Here is a 1317-nt window from a genome sequence, read left to right on the forward strand (position 1 = left end):
GACAATTTAGAATCACCAATTAACCTCAACATGTTTTTGGACTGTGGGAGGCAGCCGGAGAACCCAGAGAGAACCAATGCTGCACAGGGAGAATAGCAGAAAGATCCCGGGCGTCCTAACCGGGGATCTTCTAGCTGCAAGGCGACGGTGCTAACCGCTGAGCCACCGTGTAACAATTAACACAAAAAAACATGTTTAACTCATTCATTGAATTTAGGGAAAATGTTTTTATTGCACTTTCACATTTTATTTTTTTATTTTTTTAAAAAAAGCTTTGCTTTCACCTCCATGTTGTGTGACATTCTGTTCATCAACAAATCTAAATAAGACTTCAAATAATGTTTCTCTTCACCTGAATTGAGTGCATCTGTAACATGTAACTTCAGTAACACGAAGTGAAATGGAAGACATGTAAAGCTGGTTGCAGATCATCACTGTTTACTGTGAGGACAGCAGATTCTGCACAGAGATCATTTCTCCACTAGATGTCATGGAAGTACTTAAGCAGAAGCATCACAGCTGACATTAAATCTGCTCACATCAGCATGAGTTTTAAGAAAAGCGGAGACAAACCAGTGACAGCAAGGTAATTATTATTAATATCCTGAAAAACTCATACATTTGAGCCGATCAGCAGTTATATATCCAGAGAAACAGTGAACTACATAGGAAGAAACATTTCATGTTCATGTGTCTGTTTATTTAGTTTCACCTCTGAAGCCCAGCTGTTATTCAGAATCTGTTTCTAGATTTTTTTTTTTGCTTTCTGAAGGATGCAAAAATAATATTTCTGTTAGAAACTGTGTGATAAGATGGAAAGACGGAACAATAAAAAAAAAAAGTTATTCAGTGTTTCTGCTGGAGTTTCTCGGTGTGACACCAGGCGGAAGTAAACAAAGACCATCCTCCAGCAGCGTTAATTTACTGATGTGTGGACTGAGCTGGAAGACGCTTGGGTTGTCGTGTCTCAGATGAATATTTCATCAGTTGAAGTAACGATGAGTTCAGTTCAGAATCTGAGAGAGTTGATCAACGAGCGACTAACTGCTGCTGCTGAAGAAATATTCACAGAGTTTGAGAAAACCATCGTCCAGTACGAGGAAGAGCTCGATCGCCAGCGCAGACTGCTGGATAACATCTGGAAACCACAGATACCGTTACACAGGACAGGTATGTAGAACCAGGCCAGCTGACAGCCTTCCCTGGGCCCGGGACAAGATGATATTAGATGCCCCCCCACCCCACTCACCCACATCTCCCCTTTTCTTTGCTCTTCCTCTCCTGTTATGTGTATAAGTTTTTGATCCGTCCTGCTCA

At 41.2% G+C, this 1317-nt stretch overlaps 1 protein-coding gene across 1 annotated transcript in view; it reads left to right on the plus strand.

The window, feature by feature from the left end:
- The first annotated feature begins 914 nt into the window (after nt 1-914).
- LOC103352963 (zinc finger protein 558-like) overlaps nt 915-1317 on the plus strand; it is a 6473-nt gene continuing 6070 nt past the window's right edge. The window contains exon 1 of the mRNA XM_008275684.1: nt 915-1170. Within this exon, the coding sequence (XP_008273906.1) occupies nt 972-1170 (199 nt within the window). The 5' untranslated portion in view covers nt 915-971. The remainder of the gene's footprint in view (nt 1171-1317) is intronic.

Source organism: Stegastes partitus, unplaced genomic scaffold, assembly GCF_000690725.1.
Source record: "Stegastes partitus isolate 25-593 unplaced genomic scaffold, Stegastes_partitus-1.0.2 Scaffold57, whole genome shotgun sequence".
Lineage (NCBI taxonomy): Eukaryota > Metazoa > Chordata > Actinopteri > Pomacentridae > Stegastes > Stegastes partitus.